This window comes from Triticum urartu, chromosome 2A, assembly GCF_056163025.1.
Source record: "Triticum urartu cultivar PI428250 chromosome 2A, HENAU_Tu73, whole genome shotgun sequence".
NCBI lineage: Eukaryota > Viridiplantae > Streptophyta > Magnoliopsida > Poales > Poaceae > Triticum > Triticum urartu.
In genome coordinates, this window is record NC_141874.1 from 534,640,128 (window position 1) to 534,656,911 (window position 16,784).

General features: G+C 44.8%; 1 protein-coding gene across 1 annotated transcript; it reads right to left on the minus strand.

Annotated features, from left to right (window-relative positions):
- Nucleotides 1-11,419: 11,419 nt before the first annotated feature.
- On the minus strand, nucleotides 11,420-16,012 carry LOC125530723 (putative protein phosphatase 2C 41). Its single transcript, XM_048695122.2, has 6 exons — nucleotides 15,837-16,012; nucleotides 15,474-15,689; nucleotides 14,656-14,898; nucleotides 14,297-14,573; nucleotides 12,025-12,179; nucleotides 11,420-11,848 (listed from the first exon to the last, which is right to left on the minus strand). The coding sequence occupies exons 2-6, from the start codon at nucleotides 15,510-15,512 to the stop codon at nucleotides 11,708-11,710; spliced, it is 855 nt and encodes a 284-aa protein (XP_048551079.1). The 5' UTR covers nucleotides 15,513-15,689; nucleotides 15,837-16,012; the 3' UTR covers nucleotides 11,420-11,707.
- Nucleotides 16,013-16,784: the final 772 nt, after the last annotated feature.

Consider the following 16,784-nt stretch of genomic DNA (forward strand, 5'->3'; position numbering starts at 1 on the left):
ACGTGGCTGCTATGGGTTTCTAGCAAGAACGTTTCTTACCTATGTAAAAGCCACAATGGTGATATGCCAATTGCTATTTACCCTTCATAAGGACCCTCTTCATCGAATCCGATCTGACTAAAGTGGGAGAGACAGACACCCGCTAGCCACCTTATGCATCAAGTGCATGTCTGTCGGTGGAACCAGTCTCACGTAAGCGTACGTGTAAGGTCGGTCTGGGCCGCTTCATCCCACAATGTCGCCAAATCAAGATAAGACTAGTAACGGTAAGCAAATCAACCAAATCATCGCCCACAACTACTTTGTGTTCTACTCGTGCATAGAATCTACACATAGACCTAGCTCTGATACCACTATTGGGGAACGTAGTAATAATTCAAAATTTTCCTATGTGTCACTAAGATCAATCTAGGATATGCTAGGAACAAGAGAGAGAGAGAGGGAGTGCATCTTCATACCCTTGAAGATCGCTAAGCGGAAGCGTTACAAGAACGCGGTTGATGGAGTCGTATTCGCGGCGATTCAAATCGCGGAAGACCCGATCTAGCGCCGAACGGACGGCGCCTCCGCGTTCAACACACGTACAACCCCGGGACATCTCCTCCTTTATCCAGCAACGGTAGAGGAGAAGTTGAGGGAGAACTCCAGCAGCACCACGACGTGGTGATGGAGGAGCTCGTGGTTCTCTGGCAGGGCTTCGCCAAGCACTACGGAAGAGGAGGAGGAGTTGGAGAGGGGGAGGGCTGCGCCAGGGGAAGGGTGTGGCAGCCCTCCCACCCCCTCACTATATATAGGGGGAAGGGGAGAAGGGGAGGCACCCTAGGGTTTCCCCTAGGGGTGGCGGCTAGGGCAGATTGGATCTCCCTAGGGAAACCCTAGGGAGACTTGCCCCCCCAAGCCAAGCAAGTGGAGGCTTGCCTCCCAAGCCAGGTGGAGGCGCCCCACCTCCCCAAGTAATGTGGGAAAGGGTGTGGGGGTGCACAGCCCCTTAGTGGGCTGGTTTGCCCCCTCTCCTTGGCTCATGAGACCATGCAACACTTGTCGGGGCCCCCGAAACACCTTTCGGTCATGCTGGCCATAGCCTGGTACCCCCGGAACACTTCCGGACTCCAATACCCTTCGTCCAATATACGATCTTCACCTACGGACCATTCCGGAACTCTTCGTAGCGTCCGGGATCTCATCCGGGACTCCGAACTACCTTCGGTAACCACATACTATTTCCCATAACAACTCTAGCGTCACCGAACCTTAAGTGTGTAGACCCTACGGGTTCGGGAACCATGCAGACATGACCGAGACCTCTCTCCGGCCAATAACCAACAGCGGGATCTGGATACCCATGTTGGCTCCCACATGTTCCACGATGATCTCATCGGATGAACCACGATGTCGGGGATTCAATCAATCCCGTATACAATTCCCTTTGTCCATCGGTATGTTACTTGCCCGAGATTCGATCGTCGCTGTCCCTATACCTTGTTCAATCTCATTACCGGAAAGTCTCTTTACTCGTTCCGTAACGCATGATCCCGTGGCTAACTCATTAGTCACACTGAGCTCATTATGATGATGCATTACCGAGTGGGCCCAGAGATACCTCTCCGTCACACGGATTGAAAAATCCCAGTCTCGATCCGTGCCAACCCAACAGACACTTTAGGAGATACCTTTAGTGCACCTTTATAGTCACCCAGTTACATTTTGACGTTTGATACACCCAAAGCATTCCTACGGTATCCGGGAGTTGCACAATCTCATGGTCTAAGGAAATGATACTTGACATTAGAAAAGCTCTAGCAAACGAACTACGTGATCTTGTGCTATGCTTAGGATTGGGTCTTGTCCATCACATCATTCTCCTAATGATGTTATCCCATTATCAATGACATCCAGTGTCCATGGTCAGGAAACCACAACCATCTGTTGATCAACGAGTGATACGTCTCCAACGTACCTATAATTCTTGATTGCTCCATGCTATTATATTATATTTTTTGGATGTTAATGGGCTTATTTTTACACTTTTATATTATTTTTGGGACTAACCTATTAACCGGAGGCCCAGCCCAAATTGTTGTTTTTTTCCTATTTTAGTGTTTCACCGAAAAGGAATATCAAACGGAGTCCAAACGGAATGAAACCTTCGGGAGTGTTATTTTTGGAACAAACGTGATCCACGGGACTTGGAGTGGACATCAAGAAACAATCGAGGAGGCCACGAGGCAGGGGGCGCGCCCACCCCCCCTGGGCGCGCCCTCCACCCTCGTGGGCCCCTCGTTGCTCCATCGAGCTACTTCTTCCTCCTATATATATCCATATACCCCGCAAACATCCAGGAGCACCACGAAACCCTATTTCCACCGCCGCAACCTTCTGTACCCAAGATATCCCATCTTGGGGCCTTTTCCGGAGCTCCGTCAGAGGGGGCATTGATCACGGAGGGCCTCTACATCAACTCCATGGCCCCTCCGGTGATGTGTGAGTAGTTTATTTCAGACCATCGGGTCCATAGCTAGTAGCTAGATGGCTTCTTCTCTCTCTTTGGATCTCAATACAAAGTTCTCCTCGATTCTCTTAGAGATCTATTCAATGTAATCTTTTTTGGCGGTGTGTTTGTCGAGATCCGATGAATTGTGGGTTTATGATCAAGTTTGTCTATGAACAATATTTGAATATTCTCTGCATTCTTTTATGTATGATTGGTTTATCTTTGCAAGTCTCTTCGAATTATCAGTTTGGTTTGGCCTACTAGATTGATCTTTCTTGCAATGGGAGAAGTGCTTAGCTTTGGTTCAATCTTGTGATGCTCAATCCCAGTGACAGAAAGGGAAACAACACGTATTGTATTGTTGCCATCGAGGATAAAAAGATGGGGTTTATATCATATTGCATGAGTTTATCCCTCTACATCATGTCATCTTGCTTAAGGCGTTACTCTATTCTTATGAACTTAATACTCTAGATGCATGCTGGATAGCGGTTGATGTGTGGAGTAATAGTAGTAGATGCAGGCAGGAGTCGGTTTACTTGTCATGAACATGATGCCTATATACATGATCATACCTATATATTCTCATAATTATTCGCTTTTCTATCAATTGCTCGACAGTAATTTGTTCACCCACCGTAATACTTATGCTTTCTTGAGAGAAGCCACTAGTGAAACCTATGGCCCACGGGTCTATTTTCCATCATACAAGTTTCCAATCTATTTTATTTTGCAATCTTTACTTTCAATCTATATCATAAAAATACCAAAAATATTTATTTTATCATTATTATCTCTATCAGATCTCACTCTTGCAAGTGGCCGCGAAGGGATTGACAACCCCTTTATCGCGTTGGTTGCGAGGTTCTTATTTGTTTGTGTAGGTACGAGGTGACTCGCGTGTGGTCTCCTACTGGATTGATACCTTGGTTCTCAAAAACTGAAGGAAATACTTACGCTACTTTGATGCATCACCCTTTCCTCTTCAAGGGAAAACCAACGTAGTGCTCAAGAGGTAGCAAGAAGGATTTATGGTGTCGTTGCCGGGGAGATCTATGCCAAGTCAAGACATACCAAGTACCCATCACAACTCTTACCCTTTGCATTACATTATTTGCCATTTGCCTCTCGTTTTCCTCTCCCCCACTTCACCCTTGTCGTTTTATTCGCCCTTCTTCTCTTCGTCTTTCCATTTGCTTTGATGCTTACTTGGCTCGTTTGCTTATTTGGTTGGAATAGTTGTTTATTTATTGCTATACAGAGAATCTAAGATCTATGGATCCTCATCCGCTTGCTAATCTTTTTAAGATATCCAATTATGATGAACCAGTTGCTAGTGAGTTTTGTGCACTAGATTATCTTTATGAAGTTTTGCTTGAAATTCGTGAATCTGAAAATTGTGGTAAAGTACTTTATGGAGTGATTCACGATGGATCTTTGAATAGAAAGCATGATTGCAATGATGATAGTATAAATTCTATTAATGTCAATTGTGCTTATAATATGCAAAACCTTAAGCTTGGGGATGCTAGTTTTGCTATGACTACTATTTGTTGCAATGATCATGATTGGGGTGATTCTTCTTATGATCTTGAAAATTTATTTAAGCCCCATGATGAATATGAGATTGATAATAATGTTTGCAATAATATTGAAAGTGGGTTCGGAAGAGTGTCAACTTTAGATCCCACATATTTGGATAATGTTCAATCTTATGAGGTTTTTTATAAAGGTGGGTTTGGAGAGGTCATGACTTTAGTTAATGTTAATCTCACTATTTCGGAAGAATGTCAACTTTGCATGCATGTGGATCATGTTGAGAATATTTTATGTGATAGCTATATTGTTGAATTTGCTTATGATCCTACATGTAATTATTACGAGAGAGGAAAATATGGTTGTAGAAATTTTCATGTTACTAAATTACCTCTCGTTATGTTGAGATTGCTATTGTTTCTTTCCGTTTCCTTGCATATGCTAGTTTTTGCTTGCCTTGATAATTTGTTTGCCTATAAGATGCCTATGCATAGGAAGTATGTTAGACTTAAGCGTGTTTGTCACATGTTTTATGATGCTCTCTTTGTGCTTTAATTCTTGTCTTTTCATGTGAGCGTCATTAAAATTATCAATGCCTAGCTAAAAGTCTTTAAAGAAAAGCGCTTGTTGGGGGACAACCCAACGAGCTAGTCAACTAGTGGCTCACTAGGGACATGTTGTGGTCTATGTATTCACACATGTATTACGGTTTTCGGTTAATACAATTATAGCATGAACAATAGACAATTATCATGAACAAGGAAATATAATAATAACTATTTTATTATTGCCTCTAGGGCATATTTCCAACACATCCTGCGAGTAAAACCAGACCTCGAGTTGACTCATGGTGGCCCTGCAATCTGCCCATTTTGGACCAACACTCATGAGGAGCACTGGCCCGGGGTTGTTAATTAATTATCCTCGGGGTCTGGAAAGTCCCTATGCAATTTTTAGTTGCTATTAGGCAAATGGAAAACCAATGTTGGGCCTTGCTGGAAGAGTTTTATTCAAAGCAAACTGTCAAGGGGGGCATAAACCTCGGCTGTGTTAGGAATGCAAAATCAAGGGACATAACACCGGTATTACAGAAATTAGGGTGGCAAGAGTGGAACAAAACACCAGGCAAAAGGCCGAGCCTTCCACCCTTTATCAAGTATATAGAGGCATTGATTAAATAAGAGATATTGCGATATCCCATGATATCCATGTCCCAACATGGAACAACCTGCACCTGCAACTAGAAACACAATAAGAGGGGCTCAGCAAAGCATTAACATAGCCACACAACGCTTTTCTGGGATGGTGGAAAAGGTTAGAGGCTTATCATGGCAATTTGGGAGGCTTGATAAACAAGTAGTAGGTAGCGCGACATAGCGATAGCATCAGACAACTAGCAAAGCAAATATAGTAGTGGTATATGATCATCTTGCCTGAAATTCCGCTAGGAAGAAGACTGAATCCATGAAGTAGACGAACCAACATAGTCGAACGGATCCTCACAATCGCAACGTAACCAGAACATGGGCCTAGGCCCAGTCGAGGAAGTGGTTGGGCTGGAGGCGGTTGCTGGGCCTGCGGTTGCAGAGGCCACGCGCATGCGGTCAATGCACGAGAAACTGCTCGTGCTCGCGACAACACAGGAGGCGGCCATGGCGTTCAATGCTGGGGTGTGGGAGGCCGCTTCCAGTGTGGACGAGACAAGGAGGAGCTCGGGCGTAGCTCCGGCAGTGGCGCTCTCTGGCGACTGATGACCCACAAGTATAGGGGATCAATCGTAGTCCTTTCGATAAGTAAGAGTGTCGAACCCAACGAGGAGCAGAAGGAAATGACAAGTGGTTTTCAGCAAGGTAATGTCTGCAAGCACTGAAATTGTTAGTAGCAAGTAGTTTATAGCAAGATAATTTGTAACAAGCAAGTAACGATAATAGTAACAAAAGTGCGGCAAGGTAGCCCAATCCTTTTGAGGCAAAGGATAGGCCAAAACAACCTCTTATGATAAGCAAAGTGTTCTTGAGGGTACACAGGAATTTCATCTAGTCACTTTCATCATGTTGGTTTGATTTGTGTTCGCTACTTTGATAATTTGATATGTGGGTGGATCGGTGCTTAGGTGATGTTCTTACTTGAACAAACCCCCTACTTATGATTAACCCCCTCGCAAGCATCCGCAACTACGAGAAAAGTATTAAGAATAAATTCTAACCATAGCATTAAACTTTTGGATCCAATCGATCCCTTACGGAATAGCGCATAAACTAGGGTTTAAGCTTCTGTCACTCTCGCAAACCTATCATCTAATAACTACTCCACAATGCATTCCCTTAGGCCCAAATATGGTGAAGTTTCATGTAGTCGACGTTCACATGACACCACTAAGGGAATCACAACATACATACCATCAAAATATCGAACACATATAAAATTCACATATTACTTGCAACAAGATTTCTCCCATGACCTCAAGAACAAAAGTAACTACTCACAAATGATAATCACGCTCAAGATCAGAGGGGTATTAAATAGCATATTGGATCTGAACATATAATGTTCCACCAAATAAACCATATAGTAATCAACTACAAGATGTAATCAACACTACTAGTCACCCACAAGTACCAATCTATAGTTCCGGTACAAAGATTGAGCACAAGAGATGAACTAGGGTTTGAGAGGAAATGGTGTTGTTGAAGATGTTGATGGAGATTGCCCTCCCCAAGATGGGAGAGTTGTTGGTGATGATGATGACGATGATTTCCCCCTCTGAGAGGGAAGTTCCCCCGGCGGAATCGCTCCGCCGGAGGGCAAAAGTGCTCCTGCCCAAGTTCCGCCTCGAGACAGCGACGCTTAGTCCCGGATGTCCTCCTTTTTTCTAGGTCAAAATGACTTATATACCAGAAGATGGGCACCGGAGGTGGGCTGGGCTGAGCACAACCCACCAGGGCACGCCTGGGGGGCCAGGCGCGCCCTGTTGTCTTGTGCTCACCAGGTGGACCCCCTCCAGTAGTTATTTGCTCCAGTATTTTTTATTTATTCCATAAAAATTCCTCGTGAAGTTTCAGCTCATTTGGAGTTGTGCAAAATAGGTAGCCTGACGTAACTTTTTCAGGTTCAATTTTCCAGCTGCCAGAGTTCTCTCTCTTTGTGTGTACCTTGCAAATTACTCCAAAAAGCATTATTATGCATTAAAACATTATAAATAACGGTAGGTCAACATGATGCAAAATGGACGTGTCAGCGACGCTGGGGATGGGACTTTCGGCTGCGATGATGAGGCATGGCAGCGCAAGCGCGAGGAGGCAAGGGTGGTGGAGATGTGGCGGGGTGCCGGAATGACGCGGCAGTGGCAGATCCGGGCGCGGGTAGCATGGATCCATCCATTCACGGCACGAAACAACGGCGACTGAGCTTGATGCAGTGGCCATGGTGGTATCCTGTGAGCGAAAACAGGGAGAGGGAGATCCTGAGAAAGAGAGATAGAGAAGCAGGAGGGGAAACGGACTGGGGCTATCGGGGCACTCATCTCCGGTGAGGTTCCGGTCACCGGTGTCGGCCGGACGACGAAGCGGGGTCGAGGGTGATGGGGAGCTGAGCTCGGGCAGAGGCAGAGGGGCTCCTGGAAGCGCATGGGAGCAGCGGCAGCCAGGCACGAGGTGCTCGGGGAGGGATCGAGTGGGAGGACCTCGGGGCCTCGATTGCGGGATTCGGTGGATCGAGGGGAGGAGGCTGTGGCTGCGAGGGGATTTGGGCAGGTGGATGGTTGCAGCGATCTAGTTGGGTGGAGATGGATCGGGAGGGATCCCGAGGTGGAAGAGAACTGGCGGTGGGGAGGAGGATTGGATGGGACAGCCGTCCGAGATTTTAGGGTTGCCGTGATTATATAGCAGGTGGATTAGGTTAGGTGCCATTTTGGCCCTCCTATTTAAATTGGATGGTCGAGAAAATTAGGCTAGGAGAGTCCAACAAAGAACTGAAGATATTTTAGGGATGTTTGGGGATGATCCGCACCCATCGGTAACGACAGCCCGATTCGGGTTCGGAAAGTTCCGGACGTGCATGCTAGGGGGTCTGAGAGAGGTCGATGAAGACAAGGGGGCCTGACAAAAGGTCAACGGAGACGAGGAAGAAGCGGCAACTGCGAACGGCTACGAGTTTTATGAAAACATGCGGATGCAATGCACATGATGCCATGATGAAATGCAACAAGAAAAATAAATCACACGGCGATAACGAAATAACTGGAAGGCTTCTAGAGCGTCGGCCTCGGGTCGTTACATAGGACCAGCCTCCTCTTCAGCAAAGATTGGAGGTTCATCTTCCATTTCCTCATCACTGTCAACAGGTTTTGGATCTGGTATAGGGTCCAGGACAGGACACGCAGTCCTACACCCAGACGGGCATGCAGCAGTCCTACACCCAGACCAGCGTGGGCACACAGCAACAACATTGGGCCGCTAGACAATAGCAGCCATAGGGGGAGGAAGAGGAGGGGGAGGACGGCGAGGGCGATGATCCGGATGATACAGCCGGCAATCCGAAGAAGAAGGATATAGGAGAAAGTTTCATCATGTGGGAGGACGAGCTGTTGTGCGATGCATTGTTGGCCACTAGCCTTGATCCGATCCCTGGCATGGAGCAAAAGGGCACAACATTTTGGAACAACAGTCACACTTGGTTCCACAAACACAAGCATTTCGCCCCCTACTCCGACGCGGTCATATGCAACCATGAATCAAAGTCCCTCAACCATCGATGGTACATCATCTAAGAGGCTGTATCCAAGTATTGCAGGCACTTGAGGTATCTCATCGCATGGTGGCCTAGCGGTGCACTAATCACTGAGCAAGTAAGTTGATCACTAGCCGAACATGCATTGTTTTGTTGATCACTAGCCGGACATGCATTGTTTTATTGCTCACTAGCTGAATATGCTTAGTTTTGTTGATCACTAGCCGGACATGCATTGTTTTTGTTGCTCACTAGCCAGATATGCTTAGTTTTGTTTATCACTAGCCGGACATGAATTCTTTTGTTTCTCACTTGCCGGATATGCATAGTTTTGTTGATCACTAGCCGGACAAGCATTATTTTGTTGTTCACTTGTCGGATATGCGTAGTTTTGTTGATCACTAGCTGGACATGCATTGTTTTGTTGCTCACTTGCGGGATATGCATAGTTTTGTTGATCACTAGCCAGATATGCATTATTTTGTAGTCTTCTCATGCTTGTTTGGTGTACAAGAAGTTGGAGAAGAAAAACTTCACCATCATGCATTTTTGGTTGAAGTTGAATGCGCAACCAAAGTGGAACATTTTCATAGCCAAGACCACCGCCCAATCCAACGAGGAAGAAACCAGTGACCCTACCGACCCAACTCAAGAATCGCCGAAGAAGGTTAGAAGATTTTTTTTATATATGAGAAGAAGTGGGAGGAGGAGAGGGCGAAGCGAGAAGGTGCGGCAGCCAAGCTAACGGAGAGGTTCGAGGACATCTTGTCGAAGAAGGAGGAGGCATGCGTGAAGCGCTCGGACCTCCAAGAGGAGAAAAAGACGGAGATGTTCAAATTGTTGATGGAGGTGACGGACAAGAAGCTCAAGCTCGAAGAGAGGAGGACCATGATCAAAGAGAAGAAGGCCGGGCTCGAGGAAAAGAAGGTGAAGCTCGCCGCCAATGCGGAGGACGCCAAGATGTTAACCTAGAATGTTGACTCTTTGGATGCCGACGCAAGAATGATCGTGCAATCCTTCTGTTACCAGATGTTGCAGCGGCAGAAAGATCAGTTGGCGGCGGCGGACAATGAGGACGCGGCAGAGGCGGAGGTGGAGGCTGTTTACAGCGGCGACGACGACACCTTGATCGTGGAACAGGCTGGGATTGCCGATTCAATAGGGCAGAAAATTCCACGGACTGTCGGGCTGATGTTTTTTGAATTCGGACTTGTAAAAACTAAACATACTTGCGTCTTTTTTATTGTGATCGGCCATGTGATCTTGCGTGTTGCGTGAATCAGACTAAATTTGAATTTAAAATTGCCCTTACTGACGGATATATACAGAATAGCATTGGGTAGCCTTCTGCATCTGTATCCGCAGACTGGTCAGAAGAAAATTTGTGGGTCGTTGAAGATGTGCTAAGCACCGGGCTGGAAGAAAACCCGACAAGGCTAGTTCCCATCTCTCCAGGTGCACATTAGCACTTCACCGCCCGGAGCCTATGTGGAGTCCACGTGTGTACGATAGGACCTGCTAACGAACAAGAGTTGTTGTAAATGCAACCGCTGCTTATGGTGCGGATGGATACACTTTTTTCAGAATGTCACCTACATTTCTATGTCACGAGCTTACTGGATACATAAAAGTATGGATGATAGCATCTCGATGGAAGATGAGAAGCACTATCCAGATCATAAGCTGCGGATGGATTTACATTTCGTCGAACAATTCAGGCATAATCTGCTCTTCATGGTAGCAATTTGATCGACCTTTTTTTTGTGTGTGTAGCCCAACAAGTCGACCATGGCTTCCCTTTCTCGGTGCCCTGTGAATCTCTTCGGATAGAGGAGGACGATGACGCGCATTTTGGGCAGCCCGGTGCTCCCAAAAATCAAAAGTGTACATGGAAATTTTCGAATTCCTGAGAAGCTTTATGAATGCACTTGTCTGGCAACTATGAACCTGCGACTGTGAAATGTTGTACGAAAAGACAGTGTGCATTGTTTTGCCGCAAATTTTCAGTGTAGGAAACGAAGAGGGCATAAAACAGTGTGCACGGTTTCTTCTAGCGTGTCTATGTATATAGTTTTGCCTAAAATTTTCAGGTCCACATTTTATCAAATAATGCATGTCTGGGACGGCTCCACTCTATCAAAATCAGCTTCACTTCATCAAACCCACTTTGGAGCAGTTGCATATAGGAGTTGCAGCTCCACAAAGAGCAGTTTATCATATTTGACTTCCAGGTAGCTTCAGCTTCAAGAATGAGAAATTTGGTGGAAAGAGTCTATTTGAATGAATGTCGTGGGAAAAAACAAAAGGGTATCCACTTAACTCCAACGGAGCACTCCCTCAAGAGCTTCATAAAAAATAGTGAGTTGTACCCTAGATTTTAGTTTTCTTGGAGTGGCATATTGTGGAGCTACCCTGTTTGGTTTGTAATTTCTAGAGCAGAGATGAATTTTAGGGAGTGGAGCAGTCCCAAACAGGCCCATACATGCTTATAAAAACTGGGAGTTATTCACATTTTATCATACCCGAAATCGCAATCACTGTTTGTGATTTTGTAGAAAAGCAATGAGTTGCCCTTGATTTTAAACATGAAAATCGCCCATTTTAAAATTAATTTTACCCAATTTTGGGTAAACTCCAAGTTGGAAGATGAAGACAACCCACCCAAAAAGCTCTCACAACGGAGCACCCTGAACTTTGAATATCTGAAAACCATTATTTACAGAAGAAGGCTATTTGGACCCACTCGCATGTACCCTGGAATCACCAAACAAAGAATTCTAGCATATTTATATATGAACTTACAATCAAGCTAACACATCCTTTACAGCCAGCATTCCAGAGAATTATTCTTTTGCATTACCACTATCCTTGTCAAGCAGGCTATGTTTTGCTGTTATAATTCCTTGTGCTCTCCTCTCGGTGACAATTCTTCACGAGTTGCCTGCAACAAATTTACATCTTGAACCGAACGACCACGCATGATATATCATCTTTACTGTCTCTTTTCACTGCTTCGGCGACTAATTGCTTGGCAGCTGTTTGTGGGTCCTTGTACCTTTTCACCACATCAACGGCTTCCTGATTGTTCATTACCTGGTTGACACAAACAAGTATAAGCATATATCAACCAATGTGCTACTCCCTCTGATCCAAATCAATTGTCGCAGCTTTAGTACAAAACTTTGTACTAAAGCTGCGACAATTGATTTGGATTGGAGGGAGTACTAGGTTTTATCCCAGCAATCCACTATATCTGTAACAAACCACACCTTCCAAACTCCATCGCTCGCAAGGACAACTAGCTCAGCAGTGTGATCGATATCTTCAACTTTCACATCAGGCTCTGATTTCAAAAGTGATTTTAGATTCCTGTCCCCAAACGCTCTGGACACGGCCAACTGACCACAGACTCTGGGAACATCTCCTGTAAATTACAGCATCATATTTCAGGCACAAACACAAAAACATATCTAGGCAATTATAGAAAAAGACACTAATGCATAGAGTTAACAGGCTATTATATATAAAACCATGGAGTTAACTAGAAACAAGAGTGGATGCCACGCAAGCTGCACCAGTGTACGTCCTGGCAATTTTTGTCGTTTGTATTCTACTCTGCTGCCACATTGCTGAGGCTGGCTCAACTAAAAAACTTCTGCCCTTGATGTGAACTACACTCGTTTATTACTTAATCAGTGCAATGTTTGAACAAAATTGGTGGTATCAATCAGCAACTGCTACATGGTGTACCGATGGCATTAAGATCCCATTTTCTTCACACGATCATGTTCTACATTTCCGTGGCTACCGTTTACTCATTCACAACCTTTCAGCAGAAACCATGTTATCATTCTGCATCGTCACCTTTTCATTCCATGTTCCTTTTCAACACGCATTTATGCTCTTCTTAGTAGTGTAGCGAGCTCTTCTGCAACTCGGACAGCAGATTGCCAGTAAGGCAGAAAGGATAGAGCGTGAGGAAGCAAACGAGTATATTTTGTCGGTACCTTTGTTCAGGACTAGCAGAAAAGATAGGCGAAATGGAGTAAGCGAGTATTTAATCAGTGTCTTTGTTCAGGACTTGTTAACGTTTAGCATGGGCTAAAAAATCCTTATCCAGATAGTCAGAAGTTCTGAGTCATGTTAGGAGCCTTAAGGTTGATTACATCCTTACAAAAGGAGGGCTTGTACTTGACAAGGTTCAAGCAACAAAGAAATCTCCATCATCCCTATAGTTCACTCATTCCCAATATACTATGTTTGTATCCCCTTTCAATTATCCCCACTATGTATGTCTCCCCTTTCAATACCTTAGTCCTCTCCAAGCCATCCCGATGTGAATCAATGTCGACATCACAATGCATGATACCATTAACATAAGAATTTTTGTAGCCACGGGTCAGATGCATCAAAATTACTCCTGCCCTTTCAATTTTTGTACCTACTAGCTACTAATCGCAAATACAAGATAATATCAGTCACATCCTACTAAACAACTAAAGGTAATACTGTTCTGGCATTTAATGCCTCCTGCCCGCAACTGTCATTCTTTTCATAAGAAGACGTTGAGGCTAAACTTGCATATTTGTATTTATAGTCATCACTAGCGTCCATTCTCACGGCAATTATTGATTTTTATCAGAAGCATGCTATGGTGGTGGAAAAAGGCAACAATGATGAACATACTGATACTCTAATATATGTCAGAGCAGATATTTTGTTGGCTTTTCGTGCTAGGGCCTTGTGCCCTTGTGGAACTTACGTGAAAAATAATGCATAAGACTAGGGATGGTGACTATTGCCACTTTCTCAAGAATGAATTGACAAGAGTTTCAAAAAAAAATTGAATTGACAAGGATGGATTTACAAAGCTTTCTGCCTTTTGAGTTGTAACACTAGTACTTCTTATTTGTTCAGACACTTTAAGGTTAGCTAATACAGAGTAGTGCTATAATAATATTATCAAATTCATTGAAAACCTTAAAGTAGACGGAAAATAATTGCTGCATACGTGTAATAATATTGGTTGTATTAGAATCACAATACTGAACACTTACATCGTTTTATGTGATCCAATATTGACCACGGGGCTTAGTATCCACTTGTTACAGTTGTGTATAAATTTTAAAAAGTAAAGCACTTCCAACATTTTCTGGATAATTTAAGATTAGCTAACTACTCCCTCCGTCCCACAATAGAAGATCGTTTTTCAAGCTATGTTAGCTTGAAAAACGATCTTATATTGTGGGGAGGAGGGAGTACATTACATGGCAGGTCAAAAAATTCATATAATTTAACAATAAAGAATGGCAAGAATATAGCAAGCATATCACTAATCTAAGCAGTATTCAGTAGCGGATACGTTTTTCATTTTGACATCACTAAAAACTTTTCACTAGTACAAAACATTTGAACTAATATTCTGCGTTTGCAGTATCCTGATATTCCAGAACAAGATTAGTGAATCAAATATCAGATGAACAACTGGATGCAAGCCTGTAACAATGATTTCAATCAAAAATGTTAAAATAGAAGACCCACCTGGCATATTTGAAACAAAACCACCCTTGTTTTCAATAGCTCCACGCTCTGCATTCGGGTCGTGGTCAATTGACATCTGTATGGCCTCACCTCCTTTCAGAAGAACAGCCCGCGAATCCCCAACATTAGCTACCCACAACTTACTGCCATTTATAAGGATGGCAGTTACGGCAGTGGAGCCACCTTGTCCCAAATCTGGAGTATGTGACAGAATAGCCTTGTCCGTCTTTTCATAAGCCTTTGTGATTGCTCTGTCCGGATGTGTCCAAAACTCTTCCTGAAATGACCCAATTAAACTAAGATCACAAAAAGTACTAGTGAATGGGCCATTCGTATTGAAACAGATGTCGAAAACTCGCCTCGTTCAAAATATTAGGAAACAAATTTTTCTGTAGGTATGCAGGAACAGTATCGCCTAAATGACCATCATAAATAGCAAAAAGACCAAGCTCGTTTCCTTTCACTTCAGCAAGTTCTGCGACATGAAAATCCTCCATCGGATGGTTTGTCTTTCCTCTTACAAGGCTAAACCCGTAGCTAACCTTGACTTGGCCCTGACAGCCTTTCCCTTTACCAGAGGTGGTTGATGCATGCCCTGTCAACTATATTGAAACAGAACAGTCAGCAAGAGTAAATTAACCAATATAGCTTCCAACCAATGCATTCGACGAGCTTCTAACAATTTTTAGTTAAAAAGTTTCAAGTATCAATAAATTTACTTCTAGGAATACTATAAAAAGCATCTTAGAGTAGGTGAGGTGTAGTTCTTCTTTTTCCTTTTTGAAAGGAAACACAGAGCAGGTATAGTCCAGTCAACAACTAACGAAAATCATGTCATAAGAAGATGAGGGCTAGTTTCAAAAAAAAAAGATGAGGGCTGATGGGCTTTTGTGTCCAATAAGTCAACTTTAGTCAATTAAAAGATTACCACAAAGCATATGTCACCGGCAGTGAAATCTGTGCCATATCAAAGGCAGTGTAATTCGTGAAGAAAGTACAGCTTTGCTCACTAGGAGCCACATGCTCTAGATATCATCGTAGGAGTACTTAATTTCCCGAATTATCACGTGATATTCTGTACAGACAGCCTCACAGGAAAAATCCTATTCTATTTATGCAGAAAAAAACATGCAATTAGCAAAGAAAATACTGGGACATGGAAGGAAACAAAACTTACCTCGGAGCAACCAGCGCCGAAGCAGCAAAACCTGGCCATATCTCGTAAACTCCCAACCAGTTCCAACCCGTGAACTAAAACAAGATAGAGCAGCCGGACGGAGAAGAAGAATAGGAAGCCCCCGCCGCCAGCGAGACCCGTCTCGGGACACCACGGGGCTCGGCTTCGGTTACAACGGCCTCCCAAAACCGCGCCTCTTTCATGGAACTCTGCACCCTGACGGCAAGCAAAAAGATGGCGAGGGAATTCGATCACCTCAGTCAGATCCGTGGCGTGGCCGGAAGCAGAATTAAAGAACGGCCACAGAAAAGAAGAAGAAAAAGAAAAAATCGTGGTTTTCTCCGGCGAAGCGGGTCGACTCACCGATCGATCCAGCGGTGGACGAGCTCGGAGATTCGCAGGGGAGATGGAGGAGAGCTCGAGGCCTTGAGCGATGGAGGCGAAGGAGCTGAGCTGCTCTCGCTAAGGGTCGGGGGGGCCTCCGGTTTTGGGTATTTTTCCTTTCGTCAGGTTTGCGCGTGTGGACGAAGAAGTCTATGGGAGGGGCCTTTCCGGGGGTCAACACTCAGCAGGGTACAGACGGCGGGCCCACACTGACATAGACCCGGCTCATGCACCGGATTAATCGAGCCACACTATCCAGGCGGAATGAACGGTGGCGATGCTTCCGTCTGAAGACCAGGTGCGCGCAGAGGGGCTTGCGTGAGGGGGGCGACAGGGGAGCAGAAACGGTCGTAAATGACGGGTCCAAGCGAGAAAATTCAGCTCCATACGCCGACCTGTGGGCCTGGAGGAGTGGGGCCGGGTCGTCATGTGCTGCTGTTCGGTGGAGGTAGGACACGGGCGCGGAAATTAAAGACTTCGGCGGAGGGAGCGGGGCTCGCCGGTTTGACTTGCCTGTCTAGGGGCCGAGACGAGACAAAACAGGCGTTTGGCTTCTCGGGGAACAGGGTCTATGGACCGGAGGCGGCCATCCGCGTGAAGGATGCACGGTGTTGACGCTTCGGTTCTGTGGACCATGTTTTGTTCGGCGCTGTGGGAAATTTAATTCAGCGGCAGACGCAGGCGACGACTGGGAAACTAGACCGAGAGAATAATGAGGTGCACAATTGATTTTTTTTTATTTGCGAGAAGAGGTGCACAATTGATTGCTTGTGCTTCAGTCCGTTACCCACTGGTAATAGTACTATGTGTGAAAAAAATTCTCGTTTCTTCAAATTTAAAGTTAAGGAGCGTTTCCACTGCGGTTCAAAATGATTTTGACCCTTTTTCAAGGGAAAGCTCGAGTGAGTTTTTACGCAATTCATAGGT

Bases quoted from the DNA above. Each gene is read 5' to 3' on its own strand.
- LOC125530723 (XM_048695122.2), bottom strand. From the start codon at position 15,512: ATGGCCAGGTTTTGCTGCTTCGGCGCTGGTTGCTCCGAG. The intron at 14,574-14,655 runs GCGAGTTTTCGA...GGGTCATTTCAG, and splicing joins TTCCTAATATTTTGAACGAG to GAAGAGTTTTGGACACATCC. The intron at 11,849-12,024 runs GTGTGGTTTGTT...TGTGTCAACCAG, and splicing joins CGAGCGATGGAGTTTGGAAG to GTAATGAACAATCAGGAAGC.